Source organism: Falco naumanni, chromosome 10, assembly GCF_017639655.2.
Source record: "Falco naumanni isolate bFalNau1 chromosome 10, bFalNau1.pat, whole genome shotgun sequence".
NCBI lineage: Eukaryota > Metazoa > Chordata > Aves > Falconiformes > Falconidae > Falco > Falco naumanni.
The window spans coordinates 9468329-9489011 of record NC_054063.1 but is presented as its reverse complement, the minus strand read 5'-3'; the positions used below and the strand labels follow the sequence as shown (position 1 = coordinate 9489011).

Below are 20683 nucleotides of genomic sequence, written 5' to 3'. Positions count from 1 at the left end.
ATTCACATCATGAGTCCACCTTGTAAGGTAAGGCATATTTACTGCGTTACCCCTTTAATCATTGCATGCTCCTTCCTTTCTAGGCTGATAAATTAGCGTCATGCACTGGAGAACTCAGAAGAGCATGTGATCAAAGCCCTTCTGCCTACATCCTGGCATCATTTTTCTTTTGTAAGCCTTTTACACCTGAGTGTGTGTAGTTTTGCTCAATTATTGATGCCTTATACGTGTCTTCAGCTGACATAGGGGTATTTTTGCAGATAGGGTATTTTTGCTGACTGACTGTTTAACCCTTCTCGTTACTGGCATTTACTGAAATCAGCATATAAGGTTACCCTGCAGATTTTATAAAGCACTTCTGATACAGTGGAAGCCATTTTTGCAGTGGTTAAGCTTTGATATGAAATACTACCGCTTTTGTGAGTAGAGCTGCAGTCAAATGAGGGGTAGAACCAAACAGATCTTACAGACTAGTAACAACAAACAACATGTCTGAATCTGTCTCTGCAACTATATTTGCAGCCCTTTTCTGGCTTGATCCTTTCTCTTAACTGTAAACCTGTTCATAGTAACCTTTCTTAGGAAACAAAGTTGAAATCTGAATGAAGCTGGAAAAAAAAGAGTATTTCTTAATGAGTTTGAAAAGTTTTCATGGAGATGGAGTTTATGATGTCAGTGTGCTTTTCTGGTGAAGCTGGCTATTTTGTTAGTCCTGTCATTCTCAGCAATGTTGGTCTGAAGAGATTTTATTTTCTGAGGTACACAATACAGATGCGAGGGTTGGGTTTTTTTCCAAACCTTACTTTCAGTTCTTACCATTTAATCTGCTAAATGCCAGCTGTTAATGTTATTACATGACTTCACAAACTTATTAGTTAAGGTGATCAGAAACTGGAAGCAGACACTGATGTTCTCATAGTTTTTCTTAATTCTTGATAAGGAAGTATGATCGGGCAGGATCAGCACGTGCATAGCAGATATGCAAGAAATATGTTGATGTAACATAAAATTATACTGGTGAAAAAACTGAAGACAGTCTTTCAAGGAAGGTCACTGCTAGACCTTTGCATAGCTGATGCATCAGTGCTGTTAGAGGTGCCGTTCATGGTTCTGAAACAGATATAGGCATTTGTTCAGTAGAAAATATCCCTATTTTTATACATTATAATTATATTTTATACAGTATAGTTACATTATGCAGTGTTAATTAAATAATTGTATTTTGCCAAGATGCTTGAAGACTACTACAATAACAGTTGGATACAATACACTTCATTTCCTTCCTTTCACAACTTAAGAATGCTGTTGTAAATTAAGTGGTTGTCTTGTACTGCCATGGAAATAATGGTTTTCATGGTGGGCACAATGATTCCTGTGCTATTATTAGCTGTTACCTCATGATGCTATAAATACGGTTGGTGGTAATCAAGAAAATCCCCTCACACAGACAGAGAATCACACAGAATAATTCTTCCTTGAGCCCAGGTTCTGGCTTGCAGTGTCATTTCTGCCCATGTGAAAGAGTAGCAGAGGATACTGGTCCATGCTCTTGACAAGTTGTGGCACCCTCTCAGCCACATCCCGGCCCTTAGCTCCCAGAAGGCAGCACACCTCACATGGCTCCTTGTCAGGCTGGCAGACCGGTGCCTCAGTGCCTCTAACAGAGTCACCCACAACAACCACACAAGGTTTATTTTTGCAGTATCCACTGTATGGTTTCTCCTTGCAGACCTTGCTTGTGGGTGCCTAGAGTTAAAACTTCATATCTGATTTTGGTTGTGATGCTGGAGGGTAGAGACTGAAGCAGGGTTCTGCTTTTGTGGGTCTGTGGGTCACGAGGATCCAAGTTGCCTCATTATCTGTGGAGTCCACTACAGGAACATGGTTCTGAAACCACCTATCTATCTCCATCTCTGCTCCTTTAATCCTGCGCAGCCTTTTAACTGTTTCTGCAAACCAGCCTCCTTATGTAACGGGTCAATAACTTGTGCCCACTCTATGGGTACTTTTCTTTTCTCCAGGAGGGCCTGGGCCCTTGTGACAACCTGCCACATGTACGGAATTCTCCTTCCTTACCAGTTCTGTCTGAGTGGAAGCATCAGGTATCTCAGGCGCTTGCTCTGCAGAAGCACTGGTTTTCACTCTGAGGCAAGTGTCCACCAGTATGGCAGAGACCTAGAGCACTTCCCTGGGCTGTGGGCTGGCAAGCGGGGTGCAGTGCCCTTTCCTGAATTGCTCCTCACTGTCTGGTCACTTTGTCTATCATGTTGTTCCTTGAGTACCAGTTGTATGAGTTGCCGTATGAAAACTGGGAGAGATAAATGTGTAGTGACAAAAAATAACAAAGTGCAAGTTATAAATAGATAGTGAAGGAAGGGAGAGGAAGGAAAGGGGTACACAGGTACACGTACAGCAGTTGAGATCAGTGAAAATAAATGCGTAACTTGATGGGATAGGGACTACCTTGAGTTTTCTTGTTGCTTCTAACACATCGCTTGTCTGTAGTTCCGTAGTAAGGGATAGAAATTTTGTTGCCTGTTTGCTGCTTGGTTGTACGACCTCTGAAGAAAACAAGTATTTAATTTATTATCAGTTAACACAGAAATTTAATTAATAATTTGGGTATTAGGAAATGAAGACAACGTGGGGCACCTCCTACTCTCCTGAAGTTGATCTTCTCTAATTTTCTTTTGCCTCTGTTGTTCTCTCTCTACCCTTGTTCGTTCTTTCTTGTAATTTTGTGCCCTTTCTTAAATACTTTTTCACATAAGTGCCACTAGTTTCACTGATGGGCTTAGCTTTGGACAGCTGTGAGTCTGTTGGGGAAATGGCTGTGTCTGGCACAGGGCAACACCTGACCTTCTCTAAGCTATTTCTACAGTCCCTCCACTACCCAAATCTTGCTATTTGTACCCAATACACTAGAAAAGGCTGTTGAAACCTCTGTGTGTGTGTTCCGTTCAAGAGCCATGTTAACGCAAGTTCATTCAGCTTCAATTGCTAATAGAAGTATCTTTTAGTACTAGGAGAGAATTGCTTTTGTGTCACGTACAACCTGGATTTCAGTGGCGCCTTCTGATTTGGTGTCTCTGACTTACTCTATATAACAAGCACTACAAAGAGGAATTCCTGTCTTAGAAGTTGGTCAGTGAGATCAGATGAAGCGATAGATTTTATATGAAGATTAATTGCATAACTAGTACACATGATCCAGAAGGTATGAGGTAAAGACACACGGATGCTTTTAGAAAACAAACTTGAGGGTTTTTGACTCAGGTAAGCAGTGTGTGACCCACCCCATGCTGATGCCATGAGCAGCCAGGCTTCTGGAAGGAGACTTCCTCAGCCCGTGTGTACAACCAGCTGACAACTGTGCGATTTATCTCTGGTTCCAACTGATTTAATGTCAAAGTTTCAGTCTGCCAAGAGTTAACACCAGGCTCATGTCTGTGTACAGTGCTGCTCTTCATATTGTGTGAAAAGTTAATGTGGAGAAGACCCCATATTAACATTTGCAGCAATGTGCTGCAGATGGTAAGCTTTCTTCCCACAGGAAAAATGGAACTGATCTTTCGTGTTCGGTAATAACTGAGCAGATAAATGTGTCTACCTTTGTATTGCTTCAGGCGGTACTACTTACTGGCTCACCTTTGAGCCTTGGCTTCCCATGATCATTCTGCAACTGTAGAAGCAAGTGGTAAGAACAATGGGCTGTGAGACTTCAGGCCAAGATCTATTTACAGAGACTAAGGCATCAAATACACTTGTTGACTAGTTGAAGGGCAGATGATGGTCTTATAATAATTGATTTTATTTCTTGTGAGAGACTGCCAGAATAAAGTCACTTTCCCCAAGGCTTTTCAGCCAAATAAAAGGAAGAAAGACTTTGTCATCAGAGATATGTGCTTAATGCCATTGATTGTAATTGAAAGTTCTTGTTAATGCTTTTTTTCCTGTAGAAGAAAATATTGAAATAACATGTTTACTTAGTACGCAAAAAATAGCTGTGGCAAGTGGTCTGTTAGAGCTTGTAAACTAAAATCACAGGTAGCCATTGCTGGAAAATCTTAGTCTTGCAGCTACAACCTGGATTAATGAGTGCTTTTGCAATCGGAAAACAGCAAGAGATTCATAGATCACTTTAGGCAATATCTTGCCCTCAGAATCGGTGGATAGAATTCAATAGATGCCTGTGTGATTCAGTGAAGGTGGTTGTTCGTGGGATGGCTCTTCATCCATGGAAGATTACCCTTGGAACTGTCTTTATTTACAAATGCATATGCATGCACTACTCTTACCATGAGTCTTATTTTTCTTCAGATGTCTTCATCCATTGATGTGCTGTTTGCATGTGGGTGGATCCTACAGTCTTCTGCCATGAGTGTAATAATAAATATAAATAATATTTTAAAATAAAAAATATTTTAAAAAATATCAGGGAAAGTGTACTTGATTTGGAGAAATCCAGATTAATGTAAGACACAACAGGCGGAACAAATACTTGCATAGTTTTCTTGATTACCGTGAATGTAGATGTTCTTGAAAAGTGCCAAGCTACTGGCCAGGATCAGGAACGTACCTGATCTAAAGATCTCTTATATGTGAAGATAGTTTGTGAAATTCTTTGTGTAAATTCAAGTTGGTTTTTTGGAGTTCATGTAGTTGTCAAACAACAGAGATATCTGTGACTTTCCCCATTGCTGTGATTTTTGTACAGGTATTTAAACACTATTCTGCATTTTTCAAGTTAGGACTTTCTAAAATGATCTGAATTTATCAAACTTTCTTAGTTTCCATTGCAGAGAGCTGACAATCTCCACTCTTTACATGTTCATCTGTGTGGTAGCCAGGCTTGTCAGAGTAGTTTCTTAATTTGACTGAGGGTTTAGCATGTGTTTCATCTTTGAAGAACATGAGCCGAATCCAGAATTCAGGCTGCAGGACAATGCTCTGACAAGTAAAGAAACAGTATGTATTCACAGAGGTTAGATTGTAGTGCAGGGAAGCAAGTGTCATTAGCTTCCTGTCAGTATTGTAAGGGGAAAAAGGAAAACATCTTGAATGAATGAAGCAACTTAGTTTTCTCAATTTATGTTTATACATTTTTGGGTTCTTTTTAGTAAAAGATCAAAGAATGTGCTTCCTGGCATTCTTTAGGAGTCAGGATTCTGGTGGTGTATACTATTAGTACGTGAGCTGTTGTCTTTAGGTGTTTCCATGCAGCTAGCTTAAGCCACCTGTCAGATCTGTAGGTGACTGTGTGGGTGCTGAGGACAATTTGGACACAGTTGAAGTTTCTGTCTATTGGACACATTTGAAGACTTTTCAAAGATTTTATTTTAGTTTTATAAGTCTCTGATGAAAAAGTTATGGTTTGTGGGTACAGCTCGTCAGGAATGAGAGTTTTATTTAGCTGGTTGGTTGTTAATGGCTATGGAGACTGTTCTTAAGTAATTAGAACTTCCAGAGAATTAAGATATTTTTTTTTCTTTGTGAGGCTGTAGTTTATGGTGACAAATTGGGGTCGTCTTTCTTTATTAGTGTGCTGTATATCATAAAACATTTACATAGACAAGAGATTTTCTGGGTTAGATTGTATGGTCCAGTGCAGGAGGACAGAAGGGCTGACTGGAGGAGTGAGACGGTGCTGTTAGAGAGCGCCTTACAAGTCACCTTGAGCAGGCTTCTTCAACAACTAAATGTTGCGAACAAATGCTGTGTTTTCATTGTACTGGAGTGCTTCTTAATTTCAGTTCTACATGTATCATTTCCCATCTTCTCTATTTGTTCCAGCAGCCAGAGATGTGGCCTTGTGGAACAAAACAAACCAAGCAAACAAAAGAATTTATAATGACACAAATACCACAAAGTGATGATTCCAGTGGATCATTGCATGCACGTAAATATGGACTAAAAATTTGAATAGGCTGGATTGGTAAACTGGACCATAAAATTATTGTGTGACTGAAACTGGTTTGCTATTTAAGCATGGATGCCATGTGCAGTGCATTTTTTGTCTGTTGAATCTGTAGTTTGAAATAACTTATTTTACACATAGACTTTGACAGCCATTTCGTGTGTTCTGTACAGACTCTTGTCTTCCTTCATCTTTGCTTTTTCTCTCCAAAACTTTAATCTTTTCCTAGCAAGATAATTCAGGCTGAAATTAAATAGTTCATCTTTGTGTATAAAAATAAAATAACATTCCTGTTGTCTGATAGGCCTTCTTTTGAAATTTAATTCATTTAGAGTTATCAGTCCTTATCTTTAGTCTGATTGTGATGAAAAAGAATTGGTTTTAACTAACTGTATTTTGAATATTAAATTTTGAGCCTTAGGTCCTAATAGTTACATTGCCACAAGAGGTATGTGAGGGCATGTTATGTGAAGACTTACAGGCTGCTTTAAGATGACAGCATGTGCTGTTCTGTGTGGTGTTCTCCTAAAGTTAGTTTTTTTTTAAAGTAACATACCCTAAATCCTGTTGGAATGAAAGTCTAAAATTGTTTCTTTTTGTCTTTGTCTTTTGTAGAAGCTCCACCAAAACTGGAAGAAAATCCCGCTGAAGCATTCACTGACTCGTCTCTCTTTGCTCACTGGGGCCAGGATCTCAGCCCTGAAAACAGGCGTATTGCACTTAAACAGTTCCAGTATTACGGCTACAACGCTTACCTGAGCGATCGCTTGCCGCTGGACAGGCCCTTGCCTGACCTTAGGCCCAACGGGTGAGTGCTGTAGTTCAACATGGCATTGTAGGTCCTGAATTTGCAGAGTCTGTTAGCTCGTTTTCACCTGGGGGTTATGTGATCACGTAGAAGGTAGGTTACGTACGGCGGCCAGAATGAGTCATTTCTATGCAATATATGAAGGCTGGAAATTTCAAATGTATCCTGGAACACCAGTGTCCAAATTAAGTCCTGTTAAAATCCCACTAAGTATCCATTAAAATTTTCCCGAGATTCTTTGGAAGCTTAATTTCACCTACAATTTACATTAGATAGCAAGTGTTTGATTGCTAAAAGAATAACCTTTTTATGTTAAATTTGAGTTTTATCATAAGATCTGACTGAGATAGGAAGAAAATAAGAACTGCTCTTTCTGAAAGCCCCGAAGTTGAGCTCCAGTGGTGAAATACGCAAGCGTTTACCAGCTGAAAGTCCATGGAGCCTCTTCACTGGGCTGTTCTCTGTTAGGATGCACGCATGTCAGGCAGGGTGAATGCATCCACTTTTACTCCGCAATGGCTTGGTGAGAGGTGGGTAGGACCAAGGGAGTGAACAACCTTCCCTTCAGAGCGTCTGAGGCCTGTTCTGTTAGGACCGTTCAGAGACAGTTAATGCTCAGCTTCCTTCAGCCTTGGAGATACATCTGAGCCTTTGAACAAACAGCAGCTCTGGGGATGGGGAAATGGGTGAAGGGAAAACTACTTTTTTGCAGCTCATTGAAATAAACATGATGGGTGCTTACTGAATTGACCATGTGATATTATTCATTTCTTTTAACCAAATGTTTTAGTAACTAAAGGAGCAAGCAGTGCATTTTGCCATATATTAAGTTGTCTGATATTAATGAAAATATATGAACACCATTCCAGGCAGCACTTCAGCAATCTTAAATATATGTATGCTATATATTATTGTATATTACATTTTAGAAGTGTTTATGTTGTAGATTTGTAGAAATAATGACTTTAAGGAAATCAAAGTCCATGCAATTATATTTGTAGATTGGTTAAATCAGTTTAGCACTGTCTGTAGGGACAATCTCTTTCTTTCTTTTTTTTTTTTAATAATAAACTAATTTAGAGGAAAAATAAATCTTCTGTCACTAAAAGACATCAATGACAGAAAAGTTTCTGTTCTTATGTCTCTTTTGAAATTACTCTCCTAAATTACTTCAATCTAAATTTTTTATAATTGTGGGGTTTAAAAATTAAAAAGACAGAGAAAATGAATGTTACTGTAGCTGAAAGAAATAAATTATGGTTGTGATTTTAAAAGAAACTCCAGTTAGAAATGAATCATGATCCTAATTTCTATGCAATTTTTGATTCTTAGTTAACTATCTGCCAGAAACATGTTAGACATTGCAATATGTTTATGGATGCATGCATACAAAATAACAGCTTAGTAATGGTAGCTCGGGAAGATTCCCCCCCACCCCTTTGTTTTTGTTCAGGAGCAAGCAGTTATCTGACACTGAAATGCAGTAAATTCTGAGACTGAGGGAAATTAAGCGTGTTGTCAGGTAGTCTGTAAACTGTTTGCTATGTCTGGAGCACCCTGTGGAGTACAGAGCTACAGGGTATCCTGAAAGTCATGTTGCTGAAAAAAGAATTCCCACTCCTGATATGCAAATTCTCATTTGTGTGAGAGCACACGTGTGGCTATTGTGGGGAAAAAACCTACCTTGCAAGAGTATGTTTTCCACTATAATAATCAATTTTAGGCATTTGTAGCACCTGTTTTTAAAGCAGATTGCATTAGTCAGTTCCAGAGTCTATGTAGATGTGTTTAAATTATCCATGGGCAGATACTAGGCTCAAGCAGCATGGTATGAAAGCCAAGGATAGCTTGGTCTGAAGAGAGCACGCAGCAAGTGGCATGGAGACCGAGTTAATGAGCTTTCCTGGACCTTAGTCAGTTGTGGTATTCCTGTTCTGACTAGAAATGCATGAAAGCACAGATACGGCAGAGGTACAATAGCTCTGGTCAAAGTTAGCCTAGGTCTAACCAAGCTCATTAGCCTGGATTTAGCAGTGGTTCTGCAAGAGTCAGCACGACATTCGAATCCCAGTAAAGGCTTGTGGACACGTAGCTAAAGGAGCAGAGTTCATATAGATATGTCTGGGCTCAGTTGTGGTCTATCATCTGTATTCATAACCTGTGGTATGAAGTATGGGAAGTTGGAAAGATGACATAAATATATGTATAACTGAAGTCTAATGTAATTCATATATGGTTGGCCCCAGCTGATACTGGGAGAGCGATCTGCCAAGAGTGTATGGTGTTAGTAGCCCCTTTTATATCATACTGGTATGACTCGGCCTTGACCTTCTTTCTGCCTGCAGTGCTCTGAGAATTCACATCAAAATAACTTGGCAGAGGAGTTCAGCATTTCTTTGCAGCGTTCTGCAGTAAGAAAGGCGACTCCACATATAACCCTGTTTTATAGCATTGAGGATTTTCTAGGCTTGTTATTGTCAATATTTAATGCAATGAGAAAACCAAAGAACAATTAGAGATAGCTGAGCCACAAAACGTGTGAAGGAGAGGCAAATACTCGCCCTTGCCCAGTCATCCAATGTGGGTGGCAGGCAGAGGTGGGAGACCACATTTAGTAGTTAGGGCAGTGCACTCTGCCCAAGCCCCTGAACTCTGGCTTCTCTTGAAAAAAATGGCCATCAGTCAGACAGAAGCACCCAGCAGACTGTAGATGCGTCAGGCTGTGGCAGTTGTCACATCTTGCAGTGTGACCTTCTCGTGTTTTCAGTACTACAGAGTGGTTTCTAACCCTCTGCACAGCCATGGGCCTCATGTTCTGTCATAAAGCTTATAATTTTATTTACTTTTCACTGTGAATATTTGTGCTAGTGCAGTGGAGTCCCCAGCACAGCCAAAGTAATCTGTTACAATACTGACTGTAGTAAATAACTGCCCCGGATATCCCAGCTTCCTGAATTGATGGTCACGTTCTGAGGTGTAGGCTCCCTTTTTGCAGTACTTAGTAGACAGTATAAGCAGTGTTGTGGAGTATTGCTTATACTTTCTCTCCCAAGGCCTTCATTTATTTTCTGCTGCTGAAATTGGGTGCTCTGCTGTTTACCACCGTTATGTTCATCTGTTAGCCTGTAAACTTATCTGCATCACAGACTAACAAATAACTACTGGCTCTAATGAGCTTGGAAGCACTGAGGGAGGCAATGTTGCCCTTAATGCATGCAGGAACAGGATAATACTTCTGTGTTAGATATAATTCCGTTGTGCTCATTATTTGAAGTACAGTAGGCAGTACCCACAAAGCTTCTTGTGAATGAAATATTGAACAAGCTTACACATAAATACATTATTAAAAGGTAGGTTGTTTGGGAATCCTAAAGGTGTATACCAAATTTCCTTTCAAGTGGATGCACTTAGGATTCTATTTTGTTGGCTTGTAAATTTTTGTTGCCTAATCCAGTGTGCTGAAGCACATGTGAGAAGGAGAGATAACATTCTTTGCTTAAGTGATGAGAGAGTGAGGGGTAGTGGAAAAAGAGGTGTGTGGCAGGAGCCCTGCAGAGGAACTATTTTGCAGTTTTGCTCCTGCATTGCCCGTATGATACGAAGAAGCTGACCAGTAGGTGTAGATAAACTTTTTCAGTCAGTATAACTGCAGTCAGCCAAAATTCTTTTGCATTGGTAAAAACACTAATTGTATGAAGAAGCAAAGTCAGCAAGCGTGGAAGGGGTAGAAGAAACATTTAAAGCTCAGATGTTTTTTCTTCTTTGGAGATTGTTAAATAGTATGGTATAGTGTTTGGCTTGCACTAGGTTTGCCCTTTTCCTAGCTGAGTCAGTGTGCTGTTTGATGTCTAGACAAGTGCAGAGGAGATGTCCTGGTTCCTGTACAGAGAAAAGCTTTGGCCATTTTTTAAGTGCTTCTTGTTTCAAATAATTCACAAGTCCCAAATCGTATTACTTTGAAGCTTAATTTGCAAAGGACAATGGCAGAAGCCTTGAAGAACAGCAGAATGAGCTTTGTGCTGAAGTGGGCACAAACAGAGCAGGCGGGAAATCCACTGAATGCAAATATGACTACACAAAGGGGGGAAACTAAGCATTAGCTTGTTGAGTAGAGTGATGTGTTTCAAGACAAAAGTGTTTATGTGTGTGTATCTGTCCAAAATGTCCATCAGTGTTATGGTGGTTTATGCAGTTCTGCATGTAGTGTGCAAGACACAAGACTTCTATGAACCTATAGGTTTTCCTTTATTAAAACTGATGGAAGAAAAACATGAGATCTCAAGTTGTGAGGCTCAGGCAGGGCAATTACATGTTAGCTCTGCATCTCCACATGTGTCTGTGAAACAGTTCTGTTTTGCTTGCCTTATGTTAGTGCCAAAGATGGCTCCATATTCATTTCTGACTGTGTTCTTTTGTTTCTGCTCATGAAAGATAGCATAAATATTGCATGTTGTATTTGATGCTTGAAAGGACACCTTTAAAAAGAGCACAAAAGCCTGGTACTTCACCTATTGTACTGTTTTGGACAGAAGTCCTAAAATCACCAAGTTATTCAGCATTCTTGTTAAAAACCTAATGTTTAATCCTGTCGTATTTCCCACTCTCTTTTAGTCTCTACCTTTTGATTCTTCTTTTTCTTCTCTCACTTTTGCCTGCCTTCAAACTGACTCACAGCAGTGATGTGTATTGTCTGAGTAGCCACCCTCTGTGATTCTGATCTGTGCTTCAGTTTGTTCTGTCTGGATGTATCTTCTCAAGTGGCTGCTCTAGAATTATTTAATATCACGAGCAGTGATACTGAATCAGCTGCAGTCTTCAAGCTGGTATAATATCGTAAGTTACTAATGATACACACTTGGATTTGATCTTCCCCATCATCTCCTTTTACTGAAGGAAGGTGCGATGCAGTAATCTGCACACTCTCTCGTTCTTAAACTGTCTCTTTTTAATGTGTCATAACAGGTGAATGTTCTTTCACTTGGCATACTCAGAATAATCCCTGGCATAATACTGAGAGGCTAACAATATTTGGCTAAATAGCCATGAAGAATTTTTCTCGTGTTCATCCAAATATGAGTTTTATTAAGTTCATAAAGTCCCAGCTTACTGTTCTTATTGCTTTATTCAGAGAAAGATCTTGGGTTTAAGTACGAAGAAAAAAATGGACCTTTGTTGTAGAATTTTATTGACATTAACAGCTTTTATTAAAAGGAGTAGGGAATCAGTCTGTTAAAATTAAACCTATGTTGTAAAATGCTTAGGAGACCAAGAACTAATCACTCTTGTGTTACAATCTTGGAACTTACCTGCATATTTATCAAGTTGCCTGTCTGCTATCTAATCTTTCCTTATTATAAAGTTGTTGTTTGTTCTTGCGGATTGTTGCCAGGAGAAAAAAAGTCAGCCACGTTTGCTTATAGTTATATATGCCAACTGTATATTCAAATTCATCATATGATTGTATGCCTGCCTTTGCTCCCTTGTAATAGCAGATGATGACCACAAACAAAGATTTCTAGATTTGCAGAAGTGCTGTCTTGCTGACTGTAGTTCTGTCATAATAGATTGAATCCTCAAAGATCAGGAAAAAAGCCATTTTTATATTTTGTTCAATGCCAGCCTTGTTGGCACAGTTCAGTTAACACTTAAAATACTGGTAATAGTGAAAGGAAAAATGAAGACTGATGACAAAATGAAATTATAAACATAAATAGTTGAGCTGGAATTCTTACAAGACTCAGTTCTTTTGCAAGAGTTTTAGTGCTATTTATTCCACTTAGAGCAGAATGGGATTTTTTTTCCTCCCATACATCCTGGACTTACATTTGCAATTTGGCTGATGACAAAATGTTACCAGATACTGAAAAAGGTACAATTCTGTTTCTGCTTGTGCTTCTGAGAAATTCTTATTCTGTTAAAACTAAAACACCCTCCTGCGTATGTTCTTAAAACAATACTTCAACCTCAAATGTTTTAGTAATGTGCTTTATTGCATCCTGTTTTAGAAAAACAGGAATTTAGTGTTTAAACCAAAAATGTGTTCTGTTGCCATTGTCTGCTGCAATACCTGTGTAGCTCTTGGTGAAAGGTTCTCAAATCCTCTAGAACATAATTATTTTTCATTATCTATTTACATATTTGTAGAAGGACTCAGAGATAAGTCATTAATACAGGAAATCATTCTTGCTCTTTTTCTTACTGCATAGTTACGCTAAACTAATTTTAATGTGAATGGCTACATTGTCTTATCACAATGCATATATTTTAGAGCAGTATTTTCTGGTGGACAAATATTTGAAAGAAGATTCATAATGTATGCTGTCCTCTGTTTACCAGAGTTGTGCTTGAAATAGAAACCAGGAGTTTCTCTAAATTTCTGGTAACCATGACAACTGTTACTTTAGGGTTATTAGCCCAATGTAATTTAGCGGAGTAGGTTGCTAGAGGTAATTTTGTAGCTACATTGGACTGATACTGATTATTTTAATTCTAAATAATATTTAGAATTTATATTTAGAAATCACTTAGTCGTAATACTGAAATATGCTCTGTGCTTTGTGGATTTGTTTTTTTTAGCAAGAGCCTCGCTTTGTGGAGGGGCAGGTTAGGGGTCTTTTCTGAGGCCCCTGAGTGAGTCTGAGGCAGAGCTGTCAATGATGCTCATATGTTTCTGGTTGCCACACAACCCTTCAATTCTTATGGCTTAATGGATCTAAGGTTTTGATCCATACAATTTCTTCCTGTCTTCCCCCCTTTGGCCTGTTTTATACACATGTACAGATACCCTTTTTCTGTAGCTATTTCTTGTTCACATTCCTAAAATTATGGATTTTTATTCCTTATAAAACTTGATATAAAGAAGACAGACATGGAAACTGCGCAAGTGCTCTCTGTTCTGTGCGTGATCCAAGGTGTGTGGGTTTAATTCTGATTTGATGAAATTAAAAAAGTAGGTAATTTTTATTGTCATCATCTGATATGAAAAACAATGTAGGCAGGAAAATGCAATTTTGAAAAATTCTACACGTATTGAAAAAGAAGGTAATTCAAGCTCGAAGTAAAGATGATAAGTGAGTCTGAATGGAAAAAAGAAAACATGAACTCAATTTAGCAATGTACCCTCATTGAAGATGAGTCCATTTGAAAGGGCTAAAGAAATTAGACACAACAGGAGCCTAATTCTATTTTCTTGTATTGTATATAGTTATCTTTTAATTTATGGTGGAGCAGAAAGAGAGTCAAATGACATTGACAGCACTAAACGCTTTGCTCCTGTCTGCGCAAGGTGCCAGACAATGGAAAATCTTCTCTGGTGTGATCTAATTTGAAAAGATGTAAATGAATGCAGGTGGGAAAACCAGTGCAAATAATTTCCTTTAAATGGATGGGAGACATGTTAGAAACAGAAATTTTGTTTGGATGTTTCAGTTTATGCATGGATTTATGGTAGGGCAGCATATTTTGGGAGCTGGTTTTGTCATCTGGAACTATTTGGAATATAGTTTGTCATTAATTTCTTGCAAAAGTATATTTTACATATATCTCAGCATTAGCTGAATTGGCAGAGGAGACAAAACCCCATTTTTTTCTGTTTTTTCAGAGAACCGACTTTTTCAATCTATTTTCAATGTGTTTTTGTTGTCATTTAAAATATTTTCCAAAATCACTGTGTAGCTCTTTATCTGATGGGTGACATATCTTACCCTTTTTGCTAGAGTTTCACTTTTATCTTCTTTGTACATTGATATTGCAAGGACTACAAATATTACTGTGCCTAAGCTAGACAGCTAAAAGATAGATTGGCTGTAGCATTGTTTGCTGGAGCATTTTATATCTCAATGCGTTTTGGCTGCAAGTGAAATGACTAAAATAGGCTTTGTAGGTTCTTTACAGGATAATACTGAAAATTATTTCAGTATATTTAAGCCTGTTAACTACTTCATAGGTTTTTTTGAATCCAAATTTTCAAAGCTTGGGTGAAATTTCAGTTAATTACATCAAACAGAAATGCACTAGCTTTATAAAGATGTACTAAGTTGAGAAAGAAGCCTCTGATTCTGACTGAGGTAGTGGATTCTGTAGCAGAAGTAATTAATGCGGCTATTAAGAAGATCCTTTTCAAAGTAAGGGGCTAACTCTGTTTATTCCTGTCTGCCATGTCCAGAAAGACATTGTGAAAAACTGCTGTTGGAAGTGGCATTTAAACAAGATTTTGTACCTGATTCACAGTGTTTTGGGCGTTGGGTAGAAAAGTGAGCTCACTCTAGGCCTTGGTTGCACAGACACATTCGGGAGGTTGTTCTCAGGGATTCCTCTTTTCAGGTTGTAATCCATCTGGTTCTTATATATATGTGCTTTGAACAGGTATGAGCACCTTCTGATCCATATCTACAAAAGCTTTTTTCTGAAACTTTTTCTGTTGGCTTTATGAATTCCAAAAGCTTACTTTTTTCTTCTTTTTTTTTTTTTTTTTTTAACCTTTTTCTTCAGGTGCAGAAACCTTACGTTTCCTGACAGTCTTCCTGAGGTCAGCATTGTATTCATATTTGTCAATGAAGCTCTCTCGGTGATTCTGCGCTCCATCCATTCAGCCATTGACCGGACTCCTGCTCATCTGCTCAAAGAGATTATTTTAGTTGATGATAACAGTAATAATGGTAAGAGGTTTTGGTTTGTTGTTGCTTTTTTTTTTTTTTTTTTTTTTTTTTTTTTTTTTTTGTCGTGTGTCATCGTCATCGCCCCCACCCCTCTGAGGTTGGATCATACATGAGAATCCTTGAGTTTTGGCTCCTGCTCATCCCATTGGCATTTCAAATGTCAGTATATTTTCTCCCTTCTCATCCCACAGTCTTCCTGTGTTGCCTTCAAATACACACAAGTGGGGCATGTCAATGCTGTTTCTGTTTGTTAATGTGTCTGGTAGGCAGCATTTTGAGTGTAACAATAGGTTAGAGACCTAAGAAGTTTTACTCCTAGTGCTTCCGAGTGCCTTCGAGGTTATATGCTTTCTGTGCTCTTCCCGTTTCAGTTGTATGATTGCACATGTGTAGTCACTTGGTATTTTGTATAAAAAAATCTTTCTGTGTTTCTTAGACACATCCTTTAGATTTCCAGTTCTCCTCTCCTCATTGGCAGCCTTTACCTTGCTGCTTTTCTGCTCTATATACTCAGATTTTGTTCTCCATGATCTGAAGGACTGGACTGCCCATATCTGATTGTTCAGTACTTGCCTATGTGTTTGTCATTGAGTCTGTGCTGGGCATTTACGAGTCTTATATTCTGGCAACTTCAGTGATGAAATTTTAATAAGCACAGGATGCTGAACTTAAAATTTTTGCTCTGCTGGGGGGTTAATTCTGAACTCCTAAAATACAAGGAGAATCTGAATTTATCCTGTTGAAGAAAAATGCTGAACAAAGGGTTTCTTTTATCCTTGCCATCATTACATCTGTTATGTGATCCCTGTAGCTAGATTCTGTGACTTGCTGCTGATCATAAATGTATCTCAGATTTGTACAGAAAAGAAACTTATTGGGAAACAAGTAAATAAGTTTCACACCCCCGGGCTATGCACTTCATCATCGCCTCTTCTGCTGACTATCAATGAAGAAAAAGTAAAATCCTGACTAAATTTAAAGTACACACAAACTCCAACAACTTGATCTAGGCTTATGTCAAATATAATTCCAGTCCCAGTGAATAATACTATGTTTAGAGTTACCTAAGGCTGACCAAGCTTTTCTTGAAACACTCGTGGAGCAATGTGGGTAAATTGACATACAAGATTTATGAGTTGCTGTTCTTAGTTTATGGCACAGTTTATGATGTAGCAATACAATGAAGTGAAAAATCATATGAAGCAGTAAACTATAAGCAAAGTAAATAAAAAAAAATCAACATGTGTGCACACACGTACACATGATTCAGAAACATTTTGTAAGCTAAGGTAGACTTCTGATTTGCTTCAGTATGTAGTTCAGTCATTTGACGTGTTGTTCTACTGATGCGCTCTTTGTGGCCTTAATTTTTGCCCACTCCTTCATGCAATACATAGCAGTTTGATAGGAAAAAAAACCATTGAAATGCAGCTTTGACTGGCGGACTTGGGCTCTGGAATGTGTTTATAGAAATTCACTCCTGCATCCTTCAACCAGGAGCTCAGTGAATCTGAATGGCTATTGGTGCTGCAGGGCCTGAGGCCTCTGGACTCAGAGGAACTGGCCACAAGGCAGCCATAGAAGAAGAAAAGAAAAATAATCTGGCTGAAAAATAGTAGTTTCTAGAGTTTTGAGTCTGATTTTTTTTTTTTTTTTTTTTTTTTTTTTTTTTTTTTTTTTTTTTTATAATTTACAGTCAGTTATTCCAGCTGGAACATTGCAGAGCAATGTCAGAAATATCAGTGTTCCTGAGAGCCTGTCATCACTATGACGAGCTCACTAATAAATACACTTTGCACTGTGCTCTACGGGCTTGTCAAAATTACTCATTTTCATTATTTCTTACCTGAAATAGATAAGAAATCACAGGAACAACTTCATCTTTCAGGAAGACACATTTTTTATTAGTACCAACACTGATACCATACAGTATCATATTTTTATGGTTGGCTGTGCCTTTTATTCGGGCTTGCCTTTTTTGCCCTTCGCTGCCTTCAATCCTTAGGTTCCTGGCCCCAAACAGGAGGACAGAAATTGAAAGAAAGGTAACCTTTGGCTTGGCTGTCTTGGCTTGGTGTTACATGTCGTTCTATACAAAATCACACTGTGCAGAGTGATACGTAGTCTCCTAGAAAAATTCAGCTCTTTCTAGGATTTTCTGCTACCCTTTCTCTAGCATCTCTTCCCTGTGGTAGTAAATTAGATTCCTACAGTCCTCTTTATCCCATAATGTATGCTGAAGACCTGGTAATAGGCATCCATTTGGAGAGGGTGGATGTTTGGCAGGAAAGGGAGCGACTGTGAAGATGATTTGTGGGCTTTTCTATTATTAGTTTAAATCCTGAAATATTTATTTTACAATTTACTTTTGCTTTTACAGTGTTATATTTTTCAATTTTTTTCTCCCTCCTAGCATTGCTGAAACGAATCCTTTATATTTAGTGTCATTCTATGTTTTTGTTAGTAGCTCTCTTTAGCTTGCAAGTGTTGCTGCTTGTGAGATAAGTGGGTTACTCTGGGTTTCCCTGTAATGTTACCTGAGGGGGCAAAAGCTTGTTGTGTGCTTGCATCTGGCTACAGACTCTGCTTCTCACAGGGCCCTGTCAGAATCTTAATTATAAAGCAGTATGTTTACTCTCAGGCTCTCGCCGAGGATGGCAACTTTTATAACTAGATGTAAGATATTTTTTTTTCCGGGATGCCACAGTCATGGATTTCACAGGCAATAAACGTTGCACTGTGGGAAGTGACTAGAAAGAAAAAGTGAGGACAGAGATCAGGCGGAGCGCAAATGAACACATATTTTATTTTGAGTCACTTGCGTTATTTGTTTGGATTCACATAGCATAATGGTTTAAAATAAAAGCAGATATGATGATTGGCACTGGAGGAAGGCACCAGAATTTCCGGCTTCTGAGGGGAAGTGTTATACTGGAAAACTGTTATAAATTCTTATCATGGGCCAAATTCTGAATCCATTAACGAATGCCTGAAAAGAGCAATGGAAGAGGTAGTTGCTTTTTAAAATTCCAGAAGGCTGATTTCAGAAACAGTTCAAGTGTACGGCCAAAGTCTGTACATTTGTCTTGAACAATATAAGCTATAGTATTTTATTTCATGCACTTCAGGGTATGTCAAGCAAAGTATCTATGACTTTCTCTAAACCTCAGTGCAGTTTTTCAAGTTCCCAATTATGTTTCAGGAGACCTCAATTAATCTCTATCTGAAGCTTCCCTTTTTTAACATAAATGTTTCAAGTTAGGAAACTGAAAATGCCAGTGTGTGCCATTTAAAAGCAGAAAATATATTTAATAGGTCCCAACATTTTGAGCCTTTATTTTAATAAAGCTGTTTGCATGGCTCAATTTATGTATTTCACCATACCTTCTTTTCTGATGGAATTTTGACAAGCATAACACTGAAATGTTTCATATATGCTGTTAGGTACATTAGTATTACAATTTAATTTAATTGAAGGTTAAAAAAGAGTGCATTTCAGTGACTGTCTGTGTACTGGTATAATGAGAAGAAAAGATTTTTGTTAAAAAAGCAAACCAAGTATCAGTGTTGTTCATTTGGATCTCATTCAGGTCTCTGCCACATTGGTGTGAAATAGAGGAACTGTGCAGATTTCAGCTGTTTTACTGTAGTTTTAAGTGCTGTCTGTCAGACCAGAATCTTCTCATTCTCCTCAGGAGCGCTGTTTGCTTTTTGGAGATAATGTGCTCATTAGTTTATAACTTGGCAATAAAATAATTTATTCATTTTTGCCTTCAGAGGTAGCAAGAGTTTTCCAGCTGACTCAATGTGTGACTTGTGGAGAAGAGGCTTTAAAAAAACTTTTAAGTGACCGTGCCCATGACTGCTGGTAGTTAACCAGACGTCAGAAATGTGTTTAGAAAAAACATTACCCGAGCTGGAGACTACCAGAGTAGTGTTCTAGTCACACAGTGGCTGCTTGTATCCTGCCCTCTGGGGATAGGGTGGTGACCTGCTGTGCCATTGGAGTTCTGCCTTGGCTTTTGAGTCTTTTTGCTGGCATTGAGTCCTGCTACATAATGAAGCACGTTTTGAAGGTATTTTAAGATGATTTGACATCTCTCTAAAAAAGCTCATTGTGAGCCATGATGTGTTAAGTTTCATGGGGAGGCAGTATGCATTAATGTGTCCAGAGTATGCCTTACAACATTTTATATTATAGCAATAATTATCATCCTCTATGTCATTTTTTCATATTAAAGTTAATAAATGTTGCAATAGAAGCTCAGATTTCATAATCTTCTTTTTCATTAAAAAAAATATCATAATGTCTTCCTTTTTCTTTGAATCATTACTTATGAATGAAATATTCTAACACGTTCAGTTTAACAATTCTCATTTTGTCCTGAGATTTCTATGAATACAGCTATGGAATTGCAGTAATAATGCCAGATACATAATTTTATGACTTGTAATGTTGAAGAGACTACCTCAGAGTGGTAGAAAGTGGGTCAGATGCAACTGTATCACCCATGAGAGATTTGCAACATTGTCCTCAAAGCACTGAATAAAAAGAAACTTTTCAAAAAGCATCCACAGCTTTTCATTAGAAAGGTGTATTTCTTCTTGGGTTACTTTTTAAGACATACTTGGGAATAGAAGATTGTCTGATTTATTTTTTTTCTTACAAAAGCAGTGGTGAATAAACCTCAGAAGTACTGTTCAAATGCATGCTAGATTTCATATTACAGCATGATTTGAAGATTGCTTACTTGTACACCAGACAGCTATGAATGTTGACTTTAAAAGCCTGTTAATAACAGTATGCTAGGGAAGACTTTAGGACTTGCTGTCCTTCTGTTTGGCTGCTTGTTCTTTTCTTACCTGAATGCCAGCAAAATTCAGACAAACAAAAACATTTAAAACTAAGGAAAGAGCCAGACTTTATTCAAACCTGCATTCACTTTCGGGCCATGGCTTATTCATTGTAAAGGCTTTGCTATATCTGCCTAGATTCATTCCCTCCATTAGTTAAAATTCTTGATGCTGAAGTCCTTATTGCAGCCTTTACACAAACAAGCTTTCAGGAGTGTTGTCAGGGATTGACATGGAAGAGGACTGTGTAATGCTAGTTAGGAATCAGATGCTAAAAAGCATAACTTATGTATAGACCAGGAAATATTTCTCAGTTTTAGATTTGAAAAAAATGCTACCTGTTGTTACAAACCATGCATTTTAGTTGCATAGTAACATTTGGCATTGAATAAATAAAGACAATTTTTCGAGCATATGTTTACTGTTACATGTTCTGTGCTGATGCTA

The 20683-nt window shown here is 38.2% G+C and overlaps 1 protein-coding gene across 5 annotated transcripts in view; it reads left to right on the top strand.

Annotated features, from left to right (window-relative positions):
* The window catches only part of GALNT18 (polypeptide N-acetylgalactosaminyltransferase 18), a 263719-nt gene that overhangs the window by 137771 nt on the left and 105265 nt on the right, over window positions 1–20683 (top strand). For all 5 annotated transcript variants that reach the window (XM_040608026.1, XM_040608028.1, XM_040608025.1 and 2 more), the window contains 2 exons: window positions 6533–6725; window positions 15216–15382. In XM_040608026.1, coding sequence (XP_040463960.1) covers window positions 6533–6725; window positions 15216–15382 — 360 coding nt within the window. The remainder of the gene's footprint in view (window positions 1–6532; window positions 6726–15215; window positions 15383–20683) is intronic.